The following is a 23,865-nucleotide window of genomic DNA, read 5'->3' on the forward strand; positions in this document are numbered from 1 at the left end:
AAGTCACGGGATTAAAAGGTACTTATAAACTACATTATTTTAATCGTATATGTCGGAATGTTTTTAGAAGATTAAAGCAAGACAATAGACTAGAAAAATGAGTGGCTTGTTCGTGTCGTAGCGCTATTGAATAGTAAATAGCCAAAATTTAAGCACCTAAACGACATAGGCAACCTTTTTGTTTGAATGCCTTACATGGCAACTGGGGCGATTTTTGAAAAGTATGTGTGTGTATTTACTAGAGATGAGCAAAATCCGTGATTCTCCAATCGCACTTGAAACTGCGATTGCGATTTTTAAGTCGCAGCGGACTGTAACCTGTGATTGCGATTTGAATATTTAAATATTGTACTAGGTATATAGGGTGCCGGACAATTTCGATGCTCAACATTGGCATCTCAGAAACTACGAGAGATATTAATTCGGTTAAATGGGATTTGCGTAATTAGATGTTTGACAAACACCTATGAAGAAAAACCCCGATATCTTGATTAGTTTAGATTTATGTCAAAAAATGAAAATAATATTGTTTATATTAAATGACAATATTTTCGCAGAACTATTGTATCTATTGGAACGTAAGTTAGTTGGTAGTTTTAGGCTTTTTGACCTCGGCCAATTAATGTCGTTTTCAGAAAATTTCTAAGCCTTCTAGATTTCGCACAACAACAGTCAAGTTTTTGTTTTTTTATGTCGCCATTTTGGACTTTTATACTATTAGATAGAGTAAAAAAATAATCTATACGGTGGCATCTAATTTTTATTCATAATTATGTAAATTCACTAAAAAGATAAGATTTTAAAAATTCGCTCAATAGATCAAGTCTGCCTTGAAACTAAATTGACATTTTGTATGACAGCAAGTTAATTTTGTTTACTCTATTAAGTGTCAAATCTTGACACACAAATTTATAGTAAATAGTGTAAAATATATTTTAACAATATGTTCACAAGTGAAGAAACACGAGATATGTATGATGTTTACTTAAAAATAATTCCGATATGGCATGCATGCGCAAGTTATAGAACATTTTGTGTCCTGAAAGGACGCAGCCTCATCGTACTATTTTCGCAAGGATTTCAAGAAATTTAGCAGTTGCTGGTAGCTTTAAGAAAAAAGAGGGCAATATTTTAAAAGGCTTAATGATTTTAATGTGCCAGCTCAGATTGAAATAAATCCGGAAACTTCTAATAGTAAAGTAAAATAACTGGCGAGTGTTGTATAAGTGATTCGTATGCAGGGAAAATGATCAAAAAACATAAATATCACAACTTTAAATTTAAATGTATACCAAATTTACATTTTTTTTACATGCTGGTGATCACGAGAGAAGATTACAATTTTGCAAATGGTTTCGGGAAAGTGTTCAGGAGCCCCCTTTTTCTAGAAAAATATTACGGACGAATGAATCATTATTTACAAATTCTGGTACATTTAACAGAAAAAAATTCACATTATTATGCGAAAGAAAATCCTTATTTAATTAGAGAAACCAGACTACAGTAATATATTCTTTGAAAGTCTGAGCTGGCATTTTTGACAATAAAATTTTTGGTTCTGCATTGACCTGTATTGAACTCTACTATACAATTTTTATGCGTCTAGATTGACACAAAAAACAAAATAGCTTGCTGACATATAAAGTGTCACTTGGATTTTTAAGGCAGACTTGATCTTCGGCGAATTTTGAAAAAATCTATTTATTATAATGAATTTACATAATAATGATTAAAAATTAGATACCACCGTATAACTTTTTTTTCGCTCTAACAGTATAAAAATCAAAATGGCGGCCATAAGAAAACAAAAACTTGACTGTGCGAAATCTAGAAGTTTAAAATTTTTTCTGAAACGGCATCTGAATTGGCCGGTGTCAAAATATAAAACTACCAACTTACGTTCCAATAGATACTGTCTGAAGATATTGTCATTTAATATAAACGTACTATTTTCATTTTTTTGACGTAAATCCTAAACCAATCAAGATACCGGGGTTTTCTTCATAGGTGTTTGTCCAACTTCTAATTACGCAACTTTTTGTCCCATTTAACCGAATTCGTATCTCTCTGTAGTTTCTGAGATGCCAATGTTGAGCATCTAAATTGTCACCACCCTGTATAATTGTCTGCATGTATCTATAGCTTAACAGTTCAAAAGAGTTAATAATAATCAGTAGTTTAGTTTTTAAGTTTTTTAACATCTGCAACAGATTATAGGTATTAAAACTTCTTTACATATGCTGTAACTGCTGCAACTATTATCAATACCCTAAAAATCTGTCTCCCAGATATAAGGTTATCACTAGTCCAGTTTACAAAATTGAATCTCGCAAATAACAAAATTGCAAATCGCAACTGTAGTAATATTGGTTGCCTAAATTGAAATCTTGGCAATAGAAGAAATCGCAATCGCAGCTTCCTCGGCAGAGCCAATCGTAGGTTGATTGCGATTTTAAAATCGCTGCGATTGGATTTTTTGCTCATCTCTAGTATTTACTTACTGTGAAATAAAACAATAATATAATAAATCCATAGGTAGAGAGTAGAGACTGATGTGACGATACGTCGATGCGATGCGTGCTGTACTGCATAATGAGCATGGAGGACGAACCGCATCGACGCATCAATGCTTAGTAAGTAGTTTAACGATCTTTTACTTCTAAGTTTTTTCCCATAATTTTGATTCAATTAATTAAAGAGCCGTGAAGCGACTGAAGGAATTGCTGAGATAGCTTCTCTCGCAAACGCGCCGCGCGCCGGTCGGGGTCGATGTAATTACTGGGTGCTGAGTAAGGCCGGAGATATTTTTGTTTTCACGCAGAAATGGGTTAATAGGTATTGTGTTTAAATGACTAGTAATTCAAGTACTCAGCGTATACGTTTTATAGATAAATATTATAGTATGCCAAGACAACTGTATTTGCTTTTCCCTTACTGTACGCGGTCGTGGAATTTTTTATCAAGTCTCAAATACTATTTAAATAAATGCTAACATTATGTTTTGATTTACTTACGCTCTACATAATAAAGAAAATTTGATTAAGTTATGTCTATGTAACTCTGTTAATGATCACAGCAAAATAACGGTAATTTTACAATAATGACCATTTTTGCAAATCTGTCCAATAAGACAGGCTTTATAGTGTAGAAAATACATGGAGGCCTGTACAAAAAAACGCTCGGACAGGGTGCTACATTTTGGCTTAAAATTTAGCTTTGGTTTAAAAGTTATGACAGTGAATGCTTACAAGGTATTACTTGGGTATTACTTTTAAATAATTTTTTATATTATTTGGAAGTTTGAAATTGTTTAAAAACTTATTTGTGGCGTTAAAATATCATGTTCTGTTCATATTAAAAATGACTTTGTGCCTCGCCGCAAAAAGTATCATTTTTACTCCTAATAAAACAATATACTATTTTAATATTCTGTAAAAACTACCTTTTGTGACTAATCTTTTTTTCCACAGGATGTACAGGATTTTTGTACAGGATGTCCCATTTTTGTGTATTTTACAGGGTTTCTCGTCTATGAGTAGAGATACGGTTTTCACATCATTATGCTACTTTTCTATGAAACTAAAGATGCTACACACAGATTAGTCCTAGCCCTCTTAGTTCTTGAAATACAGGGCGAATTTGAAATTATTCAATTGTTCGACTCCCTTTACCTACATCTTGGTTATCTTATAACTTATATATAACATATTCGAGCCTTTATGAAAATGACAGCTTCCAACGAAAAACTAGTTAGCCACTGGATTCTACACGAAAATCTCTACGGAACACAGTTTTTGCCTTTTCGATAAGTTATAAGATATCCGAGATACAAAGGAGGCCGAAAAATGCAACAATTCCAAATTCGTCCTGTCCTGTATTTCAGGAACTAAGCAGGCTAGGACAACTCTGTGTGTATATTTCATCTTTAGTTTCACAGTGATGTGAAAACCGCATTTTTTATCCCTACTCATAAACGAGACCTCATAAAACACACGAAAATGGCACACCCTGTAATCTTCATATGTATTGAGACCTACTTAATGTTAAGACAAGAAACATAATCTTATAATATATTTTTGTTTGCAGATAATCACGCTACCTGTCCCCAAAGTCCGATGTCCCGCACGTAGCTCTGAGCGATGGACCGTCACAGTGGCGGAGGACCACCGCCCCACCTGCGGGGGCGGCCTGTGTCCGGCAAAGACGCGGCCAACGCCAACGAATACTTCGAGCCTTTTCTCAACGCGACCACCCTCAAAAACATCCTCGGCTATCACAGGTAATTTATATTTTGATATTATTATTACAGGGTTCTCTACGCCACTGGCTCCATAAAAAAAAATTAGGGTTTAATTTAGATACAAGTTGTTGTGATCCTGGGTTGGAACACCGTTGTCACCAATCTTGTAGTCGCTGTCACCAAATGTTGTAGTTCTCTATTTGACTCGTAACACCACTTGTGCTGGGAATGTTATTATTTATTTTTTTATAATTAAATTCTTACTAATTGGATATTACTTTTTATTTTTAAATTTTTAATACAAAATATAAATTTTAACTAACAAAAATTCAGCAATCTTAGATCTATGAAAGATTTTTTATGAATGTCTTTCGGTCCCTTCTGCGACCGTGCTTTTATGAGAATGCCCTCTCCGAGAATCCACGGGTGTACCTACTATTTCTTAATAATATTTTATGGTAGGTTTGCAAAGGGACAAACATGATCATTTCTTAAGTCAATAGAAACCAGACATCGTGTCTGAAAGTAAATGAATTACAAAGGAAAACTAAGTATGATGCAACTAGTTTGCGACACCCATCTTTCTGAGAAGAATAATAAAATTAATGGTATTTTTTGTATCTTAAACTCTTTAGGCATAGCCGTAGTATAAGGGTAAAATTAATATTTTATACAATTTGTAGAATATACATACATATACATACATATAACCATATTAAATGTATGTTCACAACAAATAGTAAATGTTTCAAGCTGAACTTTTCCGGTGATCTTTCTTTCTAGAACAAAACGAATTATAAGAGAGAAACAGCAGTTAAAAGTAGTGTTGGGAATAATCGGATGATTTTAATCCACGAGGATTCCAATAATCGGATGATCATCCGAGGAATCCTCGGTCATATAATTTTATCGATCGATCGATACCCGATACTTGCTGTTTGTTCATACATTGTTAGCACGTACCTAAGAAACCGGAATTATTAATATTATAGCTTTTTTCATAGTTTTTTATATTTTCGCGTATATAATTGAATGTGAGAAATAAAATTTTTATGGGTTGCGCTTAGGAACATTATCTTATCAACTTATCTCTAGCAATCTTTCAGGTCAAATGAAAACAAGTAATTCGGAGAATTACTTGTCTTCATTGAAACGATTTCAGTATAAATTGCCTTGTATTTTCGATTCAGCGTGTACGCCACACACGGTGTTAGTTGCGTGCCGAGTAATCCTCGAGGATTGACAAAAATCCTCGAGACATACTGAGGATTTGAATAATAGGGTGACCGAGTATTTTTCATTCGAGTGATCCCAGCACTAGTTATTTCCGGTGAAACAGGCAGTGACTAAAAACAATAATTGAATACGTTAATCATTCCTAATTTATGTCATTTACTAACATACCAAATCTCGTTATTTTATGTGAAAAAATAAAAAATTTATAGGGGTGAGCCATTTTTGAGATCCACCCGGTATATTTGTATCCAAACTAGATTCTAAAAAAAATTAATGAACCATTTACGTAAAAAAAACTGTAGTTTTCATAAAGTAACTTTTCTGTTGTTTTTTTTTCTGTTCTGATGTTTGCTTTAAATTTATAAAATGTTGGATGGAACATTTTTTTTTCTCTTCCAGGTCTATGTGCGAATTCCTTCACCTGAAACCGAACGTGTTCACGCACTTCTACCCGAAGCTGAAGGCGAACCTGACCTCGTGGAGGGCCAAGGCCCTGTGGAAGAAGTTCGATCTGAGGGCGTCGCACAAGTGCTACGCCAAGGGCAAGGCCTGCTCGGGCACCAAGGTCCTCGTCATCGGAGCCGGACCTTGCGGCCTGCGAACGGCCATCGAGGCCCAATTGCTGGGCGCCAAAGTGGTCAGTAAATCACCGACAACAATAATACCGTAGAGATCGGTAAAAACGGCGTCAAAGAAGGCTGGGGAATGACAGTCGGTGATAATTTTTGGCGATGTCTATCTCTAGACGCCATTACTAAAAATTGGCATAAATGCCGCGTCCTTTTCTAATTCGAAGTTCAATAAAACACAAGTTTACTTAATCGGGATGAGTTGCATAGAGGCCACTAGCTTTTAATTTTAACAGCCGAGTGGTCGGGGTTCAAAGATCTTAATAAAAGGGCGCCACGAGATTATACTCTATGAACTCGGCATAAAAGATGTTACTATTAAGTAGACTTCAACACTAACCTCGAACTGTTGAGTGCAACTACCATGAACTTCAAATCTTACTATAATTATTTGAACTTAAGTGACTCTAACTATGAGACTAGACTGCAAATAATACTACTAAAAATGATTAAGCAATTTATTAAATCATGCAATAATAAGAATATATCTTGGACAAATACTCTGAATTGTGGTTCAACAATTCAAATAATTCTGAGACTGAAAAACTAACTTATATACTGCGTGATTATTCCACGCTTACCTTTACTTTAGCAAGTTTAGCACATCAGTTTTATCTAAATGGTGAGTACAGAAGTCCTGACATTTTTTAAGAAAATAGATAAATTTCTGAAATGACAACTTCATTTGACAGTTATCTTTTACCTTGACTGGTGCTCATAAGTAAATACAGGGCCGTAAGAAAGGAGAAATATTTAAAAAGAAATCGGCGATAACTCGTAAACGGGCTAATCAAATTATTGAATTTTTTAGGACTCTTTGGAACTTCAGGTTCATCTGTTTTTTTTTCAAGATATTTTTAAACGTTGCCACTTCATACACACGTTCTTAATCCACAATCACACAATTATTATTATTAACACAATTGAAGGTTATATTATTCAAAATTAATAACAAACCATTTTAACAGAAATACAGTTTTTTTGTTGCATTATTAAAAGGATTAAGATCACCCTTATGAGGATTTTCCCAAAAAATAGTAATTTTTTTACCTTTTTCAGGGTTCCAGTAATTTTTAGAAAACTTTTTAGAGCTGCAGGTTCATCTGATACCATTTCAGAACGTTTTCCAACGTTGTCACTTCGTACATACGTTCTTAATAAGTCAACGACATGGTTTAATAATGTAATTAAAAGTTATATTGTTCACAATTAATCACAAAATTTTGTAACACAAACACAGATCTTTGTTGAACTATTAAAACGTAGTAAAAGAAGCCTGTGAGCTTTTTTGCTAAGAAAAGTGTTTTTTTTTCAGATTTTCTAGTAATTTTTAAGAAACTTTTTAGAACTGCAGGTCCATCTGATATTTTTTTATGTTTTTCAACCTAGTCACTTTTCATATACTTCCTTAATTTTCAATCGCAGGCCGCGACTAGCTACTTTTGTGTTGATCTGGCAACATAGGTCGTCGATATAAATTATAAAAAGAGGCTAAAATCGGCAGCTCTCAAAATGTTAACATTAGTTTTTATTTTTAAATTTGAATAACTCTGATAAAAAATAACTTGCAAAATTATTGCGAAAAATTGGTAAAAAACAAGGAAATATTTTATAAATGAATGCTTTAATATAAAATATGTATACCAGGTGAATCTACGTAATATGGTTCTGTCCTATAACTCGTAAACGGGCTAATCAAAAATATCTAAAGTTATTCTTTTGAATGTGGGTTTTAGTGCTCTTCAATAAACCTAAATAGAATTATTCTCTAAAATAATTAGGGAAGCCAATAAATTGACTCCATTAAAATTTACATGGAATTTCCTATGTCCCGCTCGACAATGCAACACCCGGTATATTTACTTATTTCTCTAGGGTCTAAGGTAAAACAATGTTTTTTTTTGTAGATATTGAAGAAATTGGTAGAACTGCCACGCCTTTGATATGCACTCTAATCGAAAACACTATAAAAAGTGCCTCAAATTATAAGAAAATCAAGTCGTACTTGCTTAGGTTTAACAATCCAAAGCTGACAAGAAACTTCATTGACGCGTAAGTATTTCGATTTATTTCATAGTGTTATACCGGGTGTTTTTGAAAACTGGCTTACCACTATAACTCTCTTATTTTTTTTTGATAAAAAAAACTAGATTTGGTATGTTAGTATATGACATAAATCAAGATTGATTGACGTATTCAATTGTTTTCGGTCACTTCCTGTTTCACTGGAAAACGATTACAACTTTTGATTTTTAAATGGAATCCTCGGTATTTTTTTACTTTGTTTTATAAAAAAATGACATTCTGTATAGAATGACATATCATATGTCAACTTTTAACATTTGCGCTTAAGGCAAATAGTATTTTAAATTTCAATCTAGAATGCAATGGCTGTGTTAAAACCACTAATTTTTAATCAAGGAGCCTTGGAAAAATAGATTTGAGCGTCTAATGTTTTTATGACATTTCCTGACCGGTTAAAAGATGCCAATAGATATTTGAAGAAAACATTTTTTACGAATTATTTGGTAGCACATACTTTGTATTTTCAGTCAAATTCACACTCAATTGAAATTTGAAATACTATTTTTAAGCAAAAATCTTAAAAGTTGACATATGATAATATGTCGTTCTATTCAAAATGACTTCTTTTTATGTCGTACTATAGTCTATAAAATGAATAACTTTGAATTTTGACCGTTATTTTTTAACAACATGGCAAATATAAAATCCCTCTATCAAAAAAGTTACTGATATTCTTTAAATTGAGTGCCTGAACGAATCAGATAGGTAACTCTTTTGACTTTCGTGAAATAGAAAAGGAAAATAATAAAACAAGTGACAGTTCTTCCTCTTCTTGGAAAAATCAACACGAAATGTCATAATTGACAAAAGTAAAATGTCATCAGCTTTTGACATTTCTAAATATTAGACCAATGCCGTCTCAAATAGAACAGCCACGGAGCGAGATTTATGACGTCACGCTAGTTAGATACTACGGATTAATAAATATGTTGTAGAATACATGGAAAAAATAATTATTCCTCGTATTTTTGGTTTGTATTTTAAAAATGATATAGTTTACATGAAATATACATAATATACAGTTAATAAATACAATATAATATATATCTATTTATAGTAATAAATACTTTGGCAAATAAACTATGAACCATACAAATGCAGCAAATGTTTTACAATATACAAATAATGAATAGCTGGTACATAAGATAATGGGTAAAATGTAAAATATATTTTAAATTTTGGGGTTTGAAGATCGATCTAATTTAACAAAAAACATTCAATATCTACTAATAGTGATATATGTATTATTATTTGCATTCACAAAATTTATTTATATTATAATGTTTACTGCAATTAATAAACTAATATAAACTTGTCAAAAGATGACCACATATTTTTTCAAATTATTATTCTTAACACAAAAACTATCTACATTGACTATGGAGTATGATTTCAGCCATATTGTAAAATATTTGCTGCATTTGTATGGTTCATAGTTTATTTGCCAAAGTATTTATTACTATAAATAGATATATATTATATTGTATTTATTAACTGTATATTACGTATATTTCATGTAAACTATATCATTTTTAAAATACAAACTAAAAATACGAGGAATAATTATGTTTTCCATGTATTCTACAACATATTTATTAATCCGTAGTATCTAACTAGCGTGACGTCATAAATCTCGCTCCGAGGCTGTTCTATTAAAGACGACATTGCCTCAGCATGGCCGCAAGTTGCTAACCTAATAAAATTAACACTAGAAAAGCCCGCGGGAACTGTCAAATTCAAAGTTATTCGTTTTAAAGACTATAACATACGAAATGTGGTTTTTTATGACTGCCACTTTTGAAAAACACCCGGTATACAACGCTATAATAATTAAATTTTTGTTTGGTTTAGTCAAAGCGAACTCTTGGCCTCCCTAAAAACCTGGCTGGGCTGGTTAGAAGCCCGAAACCAACCATGTCCAGACTCGGACGTTTTCCTAGAAATCATAATCCCGTTTCTCCAAGACGGCGACAAAGTCCCCACCCAAATCAGCTGCGCAGCCGCGCAGCTCTTCCTCGAAATGTCCAAACGTCCCGGCTGGCTGTGCCCCTTACGCAAACGCAGCGTTGCCACGATTCTCACCGAGGCGCCTCGCTTGAGATACGGCAACGCCGATATCAGGGACACTATCAATTCGGCTGCCTGTGAAATACTTTTGAAGCATTTGAAATCGTTTGATCAAGAAATCGTTCAGCGGTACAAATTGTTGATTGGGATGTACTTCACGGAGATGACTAGGGATTTCAAGGAGTTGGAGGTGAATAGTACCGCGAACAAGGTGTGCGGGGTTGTTATGGAGGTGTTGCCAGCTTTGTCGCACGTGATAGAGTACTGTAGGGGGTTTCCCGTGGGTGCCAAGAGGGAACTGACAAGTGCCATTAAGGTAAGCGCATAGATAAAAGAAAATAATCTTCTATTAAGATAGATATGAAACTTAATAGTAAAATTTTGGGTCAAAGCGCCCCTCCGTGTTCTTAGTAGAGACTATGTTTAACCCGGCGCCTTCGCCTTTTCTGCTGTAAATATTTTTTATCTTTATATTTGATTTCAAAGGATTTAGTTTTAAAGTTACTCTGATATATTAGTATATCAGAGTAACTTTAATAAAACATAAGAGAATATATATATTTTACAGTTTATTAAATATAAATTTTGACTACAAGGTAGAAAGTAAATCACAATATTTGACAAAACTTATAAATATACCATTTTTACAGTTAATAAATAATAAAACTATTTCTGACTATGATATTTAAAATTTAGAGAGATAGAATATTAAAAAACATACCGGTATTTGCAGACGCAGGCCCAAATTCAATAAAAACCAAAATTTTTCCTGCGAAAATCGGGCTTTTTTCAGAGAAAAGGTATTTTTTGATGTATCAACAATCATTGTCAAGTTGACAATATACAGGGTTTTTTCTAATTAGTCTAAAAAATTGTGGTGTGATTCCTCATGTCTTCTTAAAACAATTTTTATACAACCATTGGGTCTAAAGTACTTCCTTTCTGATCTACAGGGTGTTAAAAATTAAAAAAAAAATCGATATTTTACTTAACATAAATGGTACACTACTGCTTTTTTAAAGAAAATATATTTTTTTCTTGACTGGCCATCCTTTTTCAACAAAATTGATCTTTTGAGTTTTTCTTGTTCATCAAACGGTTGCCGAGAAAAAAATAAATATACTTATTAAGAGTCCAACTTAAGCCGTTTTCTAACGATTTTTTTTATTTTTTAGATTAATTAGGAAACACCCTGTATATGCATATCACAGGCAACCAAATTAACTAGTAACCTCTAAAAATTATTTTTCCTACCACTAGCGACGTACCGTGTTTTTAGTGAGTACTAAATTATTTTATCAAAATTTCACCATATAAGTTTCCAGGCAATGGGTAAGCGATTGTCAAGTTTATTTATCTATAGTATGTCCCCAGATTGTTTTTACAAGAGGAAAAACTTTTTTATTATTGACATTTTGAGAAAAATGCATCCTTCATAAAAATTTTTGCTTGTTCTAAAATGGTTAATCCCGTTTATATTTTTCCAAATTTCTATACCGTTTAAGAGAAGATTAAAAAAATCATGAAAATATAGTTGAATTGTTTTTCCAAAATTGAAGTCCCAAAAATCAAAACTGTGGTAATATAATTTCATTTTCATTCTTTGATAGATTTTTACTTTATAAGAAGACTAAGGAAGGAGCATATCAAAAATCTTAGGTCCATCGCGATGGGCCTCAAATATGGCCGACTTAAATTCCGGTTTATCAGTGCCGTTCTAATTTTATTTAAAAAATGTAAAACTATGATGTAGGGTAGACGTGGGGTAGACTCAATAATTTGTTGTTTTATTTTACGTTGTGAATAAATGTTGGTAGTTATTAAAATTGTTATAAAAATATAAAATTCTAATAAAAATAGATAAGTTATAATAATTATTTATAACCATAAACATCCGATACGCTACTGAAGCAGGTAACTCAAATTGACGTATCTAAATTCTTTGACATCTAATCTTTGACAAGTAGTAAATAAAAGCAAAAACGCAAGAAAAAATATATAATTAGTTAATTTAAGTGAATTTCATAAATGATTGGTTTACTACACGTATGTATATTATATAGTCACTTACTAGCGAAAAGTTGTTCCATTATTTCACTCGATTTTTGCCGAGATCTACCGCACGCTACACAACGACCTATTTTAGAGTCTTTTTCGATAAATCGCGATAGTGTCACTGTTAATTTAAGTTCTGCCACAATTTCCATCTAGATATACTACCTTTATACAACTATCAGTAGTAGAATAAATAATAAATAACATAAAATAAGCGCCGTAAAGACTGACAAATCCATAAAATTTCAAATCAAATTCAAATGTGTCAAATGAATCGTCAAACAGAACTGTCATGGATCCCCACCCTAGAGTGCTTTTTCCGCCCACCATGCATGAATACATGGATAGCATTATGCTCCTTCCTTAGTCTTCTTATTCAAAGGATCAGATCTACCCTCCTTAAAATACTTGCACTTATTTCTGGGATACCCTGTATAGTAATGAAAATTGTCGATTTTGGTCAAGTCACCGGTTTTTATGAAACTACTGTTATTGACTAATTAAAAGGCGTAGAACAAGAAAACATATTCCATTTTAGCATTAGGAGTACGATATTAGACACAGACGAAGTTTTAAACAACAATGGCTTAAAAAATCTATTTTCGCACAAAAACAAAGCACTTAAGCCCTGAAACGGTGATGTTTCGAAAAAGTACATAAAATTTGCTACAAACCCTGAATTTTTCAACAATTTTGGACTATATCTCTTATCTTTCTAGCTGCTTTGAAATAAACGAGGAAAAAAAATCCGAAAAATTACAGTATTTTTCTATCTTTCTTTTAGCCAACATTGGACCACGCTTTATATCTATTTCCAACCTACATGAGGTACTCAGAAGTACACAAAATATTCTCCAGGTTTTTCATATCCGTACTGAAAAACCTACAGTCTCAAATAGGGGCTGAGTTTACTAAAAACGCCATACAAGTGTTTCTACAAGTTGCCATCAGGTAAAAAAATTATATAAACAAAAACTATGATTTTTATCAATGAATTTCGGTGATTTTAGTGAACAGCAAGCCAACAGTTTGTCAGGAATCCAACAACTCCTGGATATTTTCTGTATGGTAGTTCGGGAAACGACAAACAAAAGTTTTTTACCTGATATTCTTCAACTGTGTATGGAGAATATATACACGCTATTACTTCCTCAAGCTTGTGAAAGTCCCGACGTGTTTTTAACTTTTTTAGACTTACTATATAGGTAAAATTAAAAGTAAGTAATATATTAAAAATTCACGAATTATGTTTTTTCTAGTATTCTTAATTTTCATTGGCTGTACTTCTACAATTCCCAAGTAATGCTAGGATATTCACCCGGTGGTAGTGACACTGAGGTTGGTCCAGATATACCCAAACGACCCGACCAATTGTTGGCTGTGCTTAAAGTTTTTGGCGAGGGTCTGTTGGTTGATGACGTGAATATTTTCAGAAAAAGCCTGGTTATATTACAAGACTTGAATCACAATAAAAAGATATATCATAAGGTGGGTAATCGTTGGTTTATCGTATTTTTTGAAATGAAACTTCTTTACGCGCGTTGTGAGTAAAAATTCAAAGCCGTGACACACGAGCTAGCGTCATGAAAAGTGGTAACAGCAGTGTTGCCACAGCTACCCCAGGCGGGGCAGATCTACCCCTTTGTAAAACAATTTAACTCGCTCTAGGTCAGGGGCCTGAATCTTTATAGGCCAAATATTTTCAAGAAATTAATTAGCGCTGCTGAACTAGATGGCGCTAGGTGTTGAATGCATCCCATATGCAACCAGTTAAACACCTATAAGTCAGCCATTTTCTGTCAGGTGAAGTACGCGGCACGCGTCGATTTCAAAATTTTTATTTGCTTGCGAATGTTGTGTTGATCGTTTGTTTGCTGAGTTTTTTTTTCTTTCGTGATTACTATAATATTAACTTGTGCCCTATTTCTAGCATATATCAACGTACGTATAAACAGTAAGTTTATTATAAATAGTTTTGCATTGTAAAAGTAGTTAATTTTTATTTATTTTTTAGGAAATGGCTCATTTTAGTTGTGGAGTGTTTGGTTGTGGTAGAAGCTACCGCAACGATGAAAATGTATATTTATTTCGTATTCCTAATCCCAAATATAAATGGGATTTATTCCTGTCTTGGTGGAGAGCAACAGGAAATGCTAAATTTTCTACCTTGACACCAGAACAAGTATACAAGAAAGTGTATATTTGTAATAAGCATTTTACTAGTAGTGATGTAGAATTGCTACTAAAGAAAATAAAGAACTGTGTGCCCTCTTTACATCTCCCAGGTAAATAATTATACATACATTTTATTTGTTCTAGCTTCATTAGTTAAATATAATTTTCCATTCATTAATCGACAAACAGGTACAATGTGATCAGAAGGTTTATATTTATGTGACTTGTATAACTTTGACAGAAAAACAGTTCTTATTAGAATTTTCATTTGTAACTATTGAACTTAAAGCCAGCATGATCATCTTGTACTTTTAAATAGGAATACTATCAGAAAGTTTTATTAGGTATCACGTAAACTTTTGACTTTTACAGTTATAAAATACTAATGTAAATTTTCATACGAAGTGTTTAACTGTGCTTATTCAAAGCATGTTTGTACATAAGACATTTTGATCATATTGTATAGATTTAAATAGAAGAAAAGTTGTATGTTCAAGTAAAAACGATACATTAATTTTTAGATCCTTTAAAACTCACATTTGGGATAGATACTTTGGAAAGTAACACCAACATAACAGTTACCACAACGGAAGTAGACCAGGGAGGGCCTTCATTTAAACGACCTTTGCCTTTATCGGAAAGGGACTGTAATACCCAAAAGATAATTAGATTAGAAGACATAACTTTGCTAGCTGCACCTCAAGAAGAGCACATACAACATGATGTAGAAGTCAGTGACATATTCAAGCCTTCAGGTAATTATTTTTTAATTTTTTCTCAGCATGTATATACAATATACAGTTATACTTCTAGATCATATCTGTGGTACTAAGGCAGAATATGTTAACATTGTGCGCGTTCCGGGAACACAGCGGCCAACTGACCGCTGAGAATTTTGCTCAGCCGCTGAATGTCCCTGAATGTGCACATTATTTCACATTTCATATTTGATATTATCGGGTTATGCCTTGTACCACAGATATTACCTAGAGTTATAACTCCAAAAAGGCAGAATTAAAAAAATTATATGTAGCAAATTTTCTACAGTATGTCTCCGTATTGTCTTTACAAGAGGAAAAACTTTTTTATTGTTGACATTTTGAGAAAAACCTACATTTTTTATAAAATAATTTTGCTTCTTTTAAAGTGGTTAATCCCATTTATATTTTTCCAAATGTCCATGCCATTTTAGAGAAAATTAAGGTATGAAAATATATAGTTGAATTTTTTTCTAAAAATCAGAAGGCGTTTCTATGGTAATATAGGTATTTTCGATTTCATTCATTGATGGATGGCTATTATTAATTTTGATTAACGGCATTTTTTTGCTGTTGTTAAACATTTGTAAAAGTATCACATTTTCCGATAACTATTATCATCCTTTCCATAGCATTGAACTAAATAAATTTTGTACTTCTATAACATTTTAAAGTGGCAAAAACTACGACGTTAATTAAAATTCTATCCATATACAATGATTCTATCAAAGAATGAAAACGAAATTATATTACCATAGAAACACGTTTTGATTCCTAGGACTTAAATTAACTTAAGAAATTCAACTATATTTCCATGTTTTTGGAATTTTCTCTAAAACGGTATGGAAATTTGGAAAAGTATAAAGGGGATTAACCATTTAAGAACAAGCAAAATTTTTTATGAAGAATGCATTTTTCTGAAAATAATAAAAAAAATTTCCTCTTGTAAAGACAATCCAGAGACATAATGACATATATTAGTATTTTACTTTTATAAAATATTCTTTAATTCTAATGAATATAAATTATTTTCCAGCTCACAAGAGCATTACTATGGTTGCTAGAAAGAAGAACATGTCACCTAAAACACTAGCATTATATAAAGAATCAAGGAAATGGAAACAAGAAGCTTCCAGATTAAAACGCCGCAATGCTTCCATTAAGCAGCGCTTATCAGAAGCAAAGAAACTTATTTTCAATGTTAATGGCAATAGGCTGTTCAGGAAAATGAGTTCTTTCCAAAGAAGATTTTTCCAGAATCAATTTAGAAACATTGAAAAAAGTGCTAAAGGAAAAAGGTTTGACTTAGATACTAAGTTAGACTCGTTGATGCTGTGGAAGTCATCACCAACAACCTACAAAAATTTAAATAGGCTCGGATTTTCATTACCTACACCAAGGACTTTAAATAAGTTGTTATCAAAAATTCCTATACAAATGGGCATTTCAGAGTCAATTTTTACTAGTATTACAAATATGTCCAAGAATATGAAAAACAAAGATAAATATTGTAATTTAATTTTTGACGAAATGTCTCTTCAGCCACATTTAGATTACAATTATAACTTGGATATGGTAGTAGGCTTTACCAAAAATCTAAATGTGGCTGATCATGTCACAGTTTTTATGTTACGGGGAGTTTTCAGTAAATGGAAACAGCCTGTAGCATACATATTTAATAAATCTGCTATGCCAGCAGCTGAAATTGTTTTTTATATTAAAATTATTACAGAAAAAGTAATCTCAGCTGGTCTGACTCTAGTAGGTTTAATATGTGACCAAGGTCCTAATAATGTAAAAGCTATAAGTTTGCTTCGTGAAGAGACAAGAATGCAAAAAATATCCAATAATGAAAATTGGGATGATACAGTGCTTTACATAAAGGATAGACCAGTTTTACCACTTTTTGATCCACCGCATCTTGTAAAAAGCACAAGAAATAATTTTTTAAACAAAAATTTATCATTTACTCTAAATAATAAAAAAATGTTAGGATCGTGGTCACATATTATTAAAGCCTACAATATAGACAAATCTAATAATATACGGGTGATGAGAAAAATAACAGATCAACATATCTACAAAGATAAAATGAGAAAAATGAAAGTTTCTATTGCAGCACAAATATTTAGTGCAACAGTGGCATCTGCAATAAAATACTGTGCAATATCAGGAATAAAATCCGCCGATGGAGCTTCAGAGTTGGATGCGAGTGCATTAGATACTGCCGAATTATTAATATTTTTTGATAACCTGTTTGACAGCACTAATGGTAGTTTTGGACAGTCAAGTGCAGGAAAACCATTAAGAGGTTTTGTGTCCGACAAATCAGCCCATGTTAGGTTTTGGAGAAGTGCAGTAAATGTTTTAGAAACCATGGAATTTATAAAATCAAAACCAACAGATAGATCCAAGCCACCAGTATTAAATGGTTGGATAAAAACTATCAGGGGATTTATACAAATAAATAGAATTCTAATGGTTCATGGTTTCAAAGCATTTGCTCCACGCATGTTTAACCAAGATCCGCTCGAAAATTTCTTTTGTCAAATAAGACAATATGGTATTAGAAATACAAATCCTACATGTGCTGCTTTTGCTAGTTTTTACAAAGCCTTGATTGTCAAAAACATTAGATACCACCCTCAAACGGCAAATTGTGAAGACGATATGTCACATTGTTTGTCCACATTAAGGGAAATGCTACATAGCAATAAAGATAATCAGGAAATTCAAGTACCTGATCGCTGGCATCCACCTGAAGTTACATTACAAGATGTAACACAAATTGAAAAGGCTACATTAAGCTACATCAGCGGATTTATATGTAATCATTTATTTAAAAAAATAACAGGTTGTGACATTTGTAAATTAAATTTGTTACACAACAACGCAGATATTGATGAATTTCATCACAAACTTGTATCTATTAAAGAATACGACCCATTTGTAAAAAAATTAGTTTATGCCAATGTTGACCTTATAAAAAATATTATTAAAATTTATGAAATGCTACAAAGCTACGTACCTTCTGCGATTGATAAAACCAATATACGAGTCCGAATTATATCCGTTTTAAGGTGCAAAATAAATTTTAATTTTGAAGAGTGCCCTCACAGAGAGGAAATAGAAACTTTTATTTTCTCCCATTTTGTCAAAATATACATATATAATTATGTTAAAAAATTAAATAATATATTAATGGGTAAGCTGAATCCTGACAGCAAAAATATATTAGAAATGAATTGTTTTGAGGCATACAGACGTATGAAACATTTAAAAAATAAATGAAATAATATATAATTGTGTTTGTAATATATATAATATTTAATTGTGTTTATTTTTTGTGTTTTATTTTACTTCGCCAAATTGTCATAAATAATTAAAAAAAAGATTAATCAATAATACAATCCCTACTTGTTAATAAAAGTCTATGCAATAAATCTGTTAAAGCTAAAATGACCAATTTTCTGAGCTAACATCTACAAATTATTTTATCGTTTATATATATAAATACGAAAAATATAAAAAATATTTTTTTTTTATTTATAAATAAATGAAACAAAAGTAGAATAATTTGTACTTGTCGGCATAAGTTCAATTTGGTCATTTTGCTTAGCAGATTTAATGTTTAGATTATAAAATTTCAATTTATAAGTTTTGCTTTTAGCGCTATATTCCCGCCATTTAATGAATAGTACGCGCTGCTCAACTAGATGGCGCCACTATGTAGCGTCAAAAAATTAACACGTAGATTCCTTTCTTATCCGTTAGGTTATTTTCTATGCTCTAGGTAACGATCTATGTCATGAAATTACTATAATAAATTTGAGACGACTATGAAACTATGAACTCTTCCCGGACACAAACGGTACATTGTGAGACAGGAAGTTGTAGAGAGAAACAAGCCCTATAACATAGGATACAACATTTTAATGAACAGTGCTTTCCATAAAATCAATAAAATGAAAAATATACGAAATAATATACATGTACTGATTTCTTTCGAAAATCGACAACTATGAGACTATGAACCCTTCCCGGATACAAACGGTACATTGTGATACAGGAAATTGTGAAGAGAAACAAGCCCTATAACATAGGATACAACATTTTAATGAACAGTGCTTTCCATAAAATCAATAAAATGAAAAATAAACTTAATAATATACATGTACTGATTTCTTTCGAAAATTGACAACTATGAAACTATGAACCCTTCCCGGACACAAACGGTACATTGTGAGACAGGAAATTGTGAAGAGAAACAAGCCCTATAACATAGGATACAACATTTTAATGAACAGTGCTTTCCATAAAATCAATAAAATGAAAAATAAACTTAATAATGTACATGTACTGATTTTTTTCGAAAATCGACAACTATGAAACTATGAACCCTTCCCGGACACAAACGGTACATTGTGAGACAGGAAATTGTGAAGAGAAACAAGCCCTATAACATAGGATACAACATTTTAATGAACAGTGCTTTCCATAAAATCAATAAAATGAAAAATATACGAAATAATATACATGTACTGATTTCTTTCGAAAATCGACAACTATGGAACTATGATCCCTTCTCCGACACAAACGGTACATTGTGAGACAGGAAATTGTGAAGAGAAACAAGCCCTATAACATAGGATACAACATTTTAATGAACAGTGCTTTCCATAAAATCAATAAAATGAAAAATAAACTTAATAATATACACGTACTGATTTCTTTCGAAAATCGACAACTATGAAACTATGAACCCTTCCCGGACACAAACGGTACATTGTGATACAGGAAATTGTGAAGAGAAACAAGCCCTATAACATAGGATACAACATTTTAATGAACAGTGCTTTCCATAAAATCAATAAAATGAAAAATAGACGAAATAATATACATGTACTGATTTCTTTCGAAAATCGACAACTATGAAACTATGATCCCTTCCCCGACACAAACGGTACATTATGAGACAGGAAATTGTAGAGAAAAGTTAACAAAACTACTGTAAACCACTATAAATACGAATTGTTGGTTAGGTTCAAAATGTTATCTCTTCTTAAAGAAATTTAAGGGTTAACATTATTAGGCATTTGCATAGAAGTGTGTATTTTGGGTGGTATATATGAAATTGTTTTTTGATTACTTTATAAGTCACTTTTTCAAACATGTCCATTAAATCCTTCAATTTAATAGCTGTTACCATGAAGTAAGCTTTACCATGAAGTAATGCTCCATAAATGGCCGAATAGCACACTTACAATGAACAATCTGGTATCTTCATGTAATAATATCTTATTTAGTGTTTTTTTTACAAATTTTTAGAATATATTCCGAACGCACTTGCTCTCTGATCTACTTAGGGTTCTTCTGAACATGCTCCTGTACAAGAGACAAGGCTTATCAAACGACGACATCATCCTGGCGATATACAGCATGGCCGAGGTGGATTTCCAGGGGTTCTTCTACACCTTCCTACCACAGTACGTTCAGAATTTGGAAGGAATCACGCCGACGCAGTTCGAGACGCTGGTCGGTCATCTGAACAACAGTTCCGACCGTGTAAGGGTACCTTTAGATTTTTATGAGGAAAAATGGAATACTTGAAATTTTGATATCTTTTAAAGTTCTATTCAGATGAATCAAAAAACCAAATACAAGGTGATCCGGAAACTTGGGCAGCATATTCTGCAGATAAAAATAAGTGAAAAAATTCGTATAAATATATCTCCTAAAATGTTTAGTTTCGGAGATACAGGGTGTAGAAGTTTCATTTTTATTTCGATTTTTTCTAAATAGTTTCTGAATTAACATCAATATTTGAATGAAAATTGGTGTCTGGGAGTTTTTTGACATGAGAAATTTGGGATTTTGATGTCAATATGGCTACTATTTGTAGGGGGCGTCACCTACACGTGTTTTAACAGTTTTGAAGAGTAATAACTTTTCTCGTCCATACCTGTATAAAATTACTGAGTGAAAAAATATACATTTCCGTGACTTTTTACGTAAAAAATGTCTCTTGATAAAAATCGCAACGAGCACCCGTTCTCAAGATATTTAGAATGGAAATAGTCAATAGATGTCATTATATTGACAATAAACAAGTAGAGTAGATAGTTCCCAAGTAGCAAATTTTATTTTATAAAGGCTGTATAAACAGCTATGTGATCATTTTTATAGGATACCTCAATTCGTATAACGTGCTATAAGACCGTAATATGATAGCTTTACAACCAAAAAAGGCCCATTTTTATACAACCGTTTAGTAGTATAGAAGTTCTATAAAAAGGGTATACAACTCTTACGCAACTATTTTACACAGCGTTATATATGTAACTATTATAAAACTAGTTTTATTTTGTATTACGTGGTCACATCTAAGAAACAAAAAAAGCAACAGAATAAAAGTCGTATAAAAATGGTTGCATAAAGCATTTTATATTTTTATAGTGCTGCTATAAATTTTACCCACAATAAAAACATTTGATTATTTAGCGAGGTAAAAGAGTATTTTATTTTTTACCGAAGAATATTAGGAGCAAATCGAAATAAAAATGAAACTTCTACACCCTGTATCTCCGAAACTAAACATTTTAGGACATACATTTATACAAATTTTTTTACTTATTTTTATTTGCAGAAAACACTGCCGAAGTTTCCGGAATACACTTTGGACCACCCTGTATATAATTCTTTTATTAATTTTTTAGGATGTTCCGACTTTTATGCAACACTTACAGAGTTTCGCCAACGAGTATCAGCATTTCCGAATGTGCAATACATCTTGAAAGTGATGTAATTTTGTTATAATCATTTTTTTTGTAATTATTTTGACAACGCTTTAGTATTTTTTTTAATTAATTTTAACTGAATAATACTATTAATTTATTTTCATCAAATGAACGATACGTTTTACGAAATTACGATTTGTATGAATTATGATACATATACAGGGTGTTTTATTTTTTAATAACCGCTGTTTTAAGTATCGTCTACACATAAGGTTTTGCCTGTCAGTCGTGCCTGTTCATTCAAAACAAGTAATCAAGTAAAATCTTGTGTGTAGACGAAAAAACGAATATTTTACTTGAACTGAATTTTAATTTCAGTACTCTAAACGGTTTCCCGTCTTTAACTGACAGGTAAAACGTTACGTGTGGACGTGCCTTAGGTAAATTATTAATTTTAAGCTTAATTTTCATGCATCCGTTGTTCGACGATACGATATTAATTTTATTAGTTGAATTCAACATTTGTTCACTACTGCGCATCACAAATTCGACCTGTATTTCAGGAACTAAGGAGGCTGGGACAAACCTATGTGTAGCATATTTAGTTTCATAAAAAAGATGCAAAGTAATGTGAAAATCGCATCATTGTATCTCTACTCGTAAACGAGAAATCCCATAAAACACACAAAAACGTGATACCCTGTACAAATGTGTTTTTTAGAATGAATTTAGAATGAGTGGGAGGGGGGTTAATCACTGCGACCTTACAGATCCATTGTGTCCCCCTTTCTTGAGTCATAACTCATCATACAGTCCCAGGGTCCCAGTCCCAAACCAAACCAAAAGCCAGTATCTGGTTTTATAGAGGGTAGTTCTCCATCTCCAATATCAGTCGTACCAAAATTCATGGCACGAATGGTTGTCGTCTCGGCGCACTCAGTGATGAGGTGTACTGGTGTTTCCCCATTTTCCCCACAGAATCTGCATTCGCCGTTTCTTCTTAGTTTCAATCTACTGAGGTGTTCATTGAGGAGACAGTGTCCTGTTAAAAACCCCGTGACAATCAGAAGATTGTTCTTACTTAAACCCAGGAAGATCTGTGATTTTTCTTGATCATAAGCCCTCAGAAACTTCTTCGAGTGTCTTAGACCGTTGCAAGATTTCCATTCCAGGTTGCGGATGGAATCTTCCAAGTTCTTGAGTTCCGCCTTGAGTTGGTTACAACTTGGAAAACAGAACGGTTCTGGTCCAGTTAGTGGAGTGTTCGCTCCTTTCCTAGCTAGATTATTTGCTTTTTCATTGCCTTCTATCCCTTGGTGAGCAGGCACCCAGAGTAGGAGGACTTTGTTTTCTTTGCCTAATTTATTCAGCTTCTCTATGCATTCTTTGACCAATTTCGAATTGATTGATACTGAGTTGATCGCTTTTAACGCTACTTGGCTATCAGACAAGATGGCTATTTCTTGTTTCGGATAGTTCCTATCTAATATAAGTTGTACGCATCTTTCGATAGCGTAGATTTCTGCCTGTAGGATACTAGGGTAAGTGCCCATTGGTTCGGAGTATTTAGCTCTCGGCCCAAACACTCCGATCCCTGTTCCCGTATTGGTTTAGGAAGCATCAGTATACCAAGTTATGGTATGGTCTTTTAACTGCTGGGCAAGCGTTTTGCTCTTCCAATCCTTTTTATTGCCCAATACTACATTGAGATGTTTCTCAAAGTTGTAGGTTCTTGGCATATCGTCCACTGGGAGTTGCAGGAGTGGTATTTCCTTTATGAGGGTGTTCCAAGCCCCTGATCTGACAATTCTCCCAGTACTAATTCCGTTAGTGACCATTCTAATCATTGTCGCATTGGCATATATGCAATGACAATGTGCAGT

At 32.6% G+C, this 23,865-nt stretch overlaps 1 protein-coding gene across 1 annotated transcript; it reads left to right on the forward strand.

Moving 5' to 3' along the window:
- Positions 1 to 4,090: 4,090 nt before the first annotated feature.
- On the forward strand, positions 4,091 to 22,528 carry LOC115884378 (exportin-6-A-like). Its single transcript, XM_030902938.1, has 10 exons — positions 4,091 to 4,279; positions 5,876 to 6,117; positions 6,587 to 6,727; positions 8,013 to 8,157; positions 10,042 to 10,573; positions 13,097 to 13,263; positions 13,323 to 13,517; positions 13,572 to 13,800; positions 20,574 to 20,810; positions 21,962 to 22,528. The coding sequence occupies exons 1-10, from the start codon at positions 4,140 to 4,142 to the stop codon at positions 22,037 to 22,039; spliced, it is 2,106 nt and encodes a 701-aa protein (XP_030758798.1). The 5' UTR covers positions 4,091 to 4,139; the 3' UTR covers positions 22,040 to 22,528.
- The last annotated feature ends 1,337 nt before the right edge of the window (positions 22,529 to 23,865 follow it).

Source organism: Sitophilus oryzae, unplaced genomic scaffold (assembly GCF_002938485.1).
Source record: "Sitophilus oryzae breed Bouriz unplaced genomic scaffold, Soryzae_2.0 scaffold_227_pilon_pilon, whole genome shotgun sequence".
NCBI classification, from domain to species: Eukaryota; Metazoa; Arthropoda; class Insecta; order Coleoptera; family Curculionidae; genus Sitophilus; species Sitophilus oryzae.

Bases quoted from the DNA above. Each gene is read 5' to 3' on its own strand.
- LOC115884378 (XM_030902938.1), top strand. From the start codon at position 4,140: ATGGACCGTCACAGTGGCGGAGGACCACCGCCCCACCTGCGGGGGCGG. The intron at 10,574-13,096 runs GTAAGCGCATAG...TCTTTCTTTTAG, and splicing joins AACTGACAAGTGCCATTAAG to CCAACATTGGACCACGCTTT. The intron at 13,518-13,571 runs GTAAAATTAAAA...TGTTTTTTCTAG, and splicing joins TTTTTAGACTTACTATATAG to TATTCTTAATTTTCATTGGC.